General features: G+C 55.2%; 1 protein-coding gene across 3 annotated transcripts in view; it reads left to right on the top strand.

Moving 5' to 3' along the window:
- The window catches only part of SULF2 (sulfatase 2), a 146476-nt gene that overhangs the window by 126838 nt on the left and 18799 nt on the right, over nt 1-839 (top strand). For all 3 annotated transcript variants that reach the window (XM_004370267.2, XM_012558560.2, XM_004370268.3), the window contains exon 10: nt 61-193. In XM_004370267.2, the coding sequence (XP_004370324.1) occupies nt 61-193 (133 nt within the window). The remainder of the gene's footprint in view (nt 1-60; nt 194-839) is intronic.

Genomic DNA, 839 nt, shown 5'->3' on the forward strand with positions numbered 1-839 from the left:
TTGGGGCAAAAGGGGAGGTTGCTTCGAGGCCAGCCCCACCCCTCCGCTCTCTGCCCACAGCAAACTGCTCCACAAAAGGGACAGCGGTGACAAGGTGGACGCCCAGGAGGAGAACTTCCTGCCCAAGTACCAGCGCGTGAAAGACCTGTGTCAGCGCACCGAGTACCAGACAGCCTGTGAGCAGCTGGGACAGGTGAGGATGCCACAGCAGGCGCTGGGCCAGGACGAGTCCCCTCCCTGCTTTCCTTCCCTCCAGACACTCCCCTCCCCACACTGCAGCCCAGGCTGCCCTGTGGCCTGAGGAGGCCCCCTGAGCCAGCAGGTAGGGCCCCCGCTGAGCTGGCAGGCAGGGCCCAAGTGTGGCACTGACCTCGTGTGTGACACCCAAGGTGCCTTAGGTGGGACACAGGGACCTCCTTGGGAGAACGCGATGCCTTTCAGCTCCCTTCCGCCCTGATGGTGTGGGGGGAAGTCTCGTGTGAGTGTGAGCGTGTCTTTAGCCCATCTAAGCCCTGCCGATCCCTTTTTGACAGAGTGAGTAGGCCTGTTGTTCCAAGCCCCCAGCAGGCAACCAGCACAGTTAAAGAACTATGTTTTCACTGGATTCACTCTTACAGTATCCTCTTTGTGGCTGGCTTTCCATTTATAGGAATGATAAAAAAATTGCCTTTCTTTATAAATAAATATAAGTTCTAAAAAGTGAATTGATCTGAAGAGAAATACTAAGGAAATAATGATCCAGGTAGTATTCAGAGAGAGGAAAACCATGGATGATGTTTGGGAAACCCTGAACCAGGATTGTGGGGGCCTGGAAGGCTGAGGTGGGCTCAGGAGAGGAA

The sequence above is a fragment of the Trichechus manatus genome, unplaced genomic scaffold (genome assembly GCF_000243295.1).
Source record: "Trichechus manatus latirostris isolate Lorelei unplaced genomic scaffold, TriManLat1.0 scaffold00008, whole genome shotgun sequence".
In the NCBI taxonomy this organism is placed as follows: domain Eukaryota; kingdom Metazoa; phylum Chordata; class Mammalia; order Sirenia; family Trichechidae; genus Trichechus; species Trichechus manatus.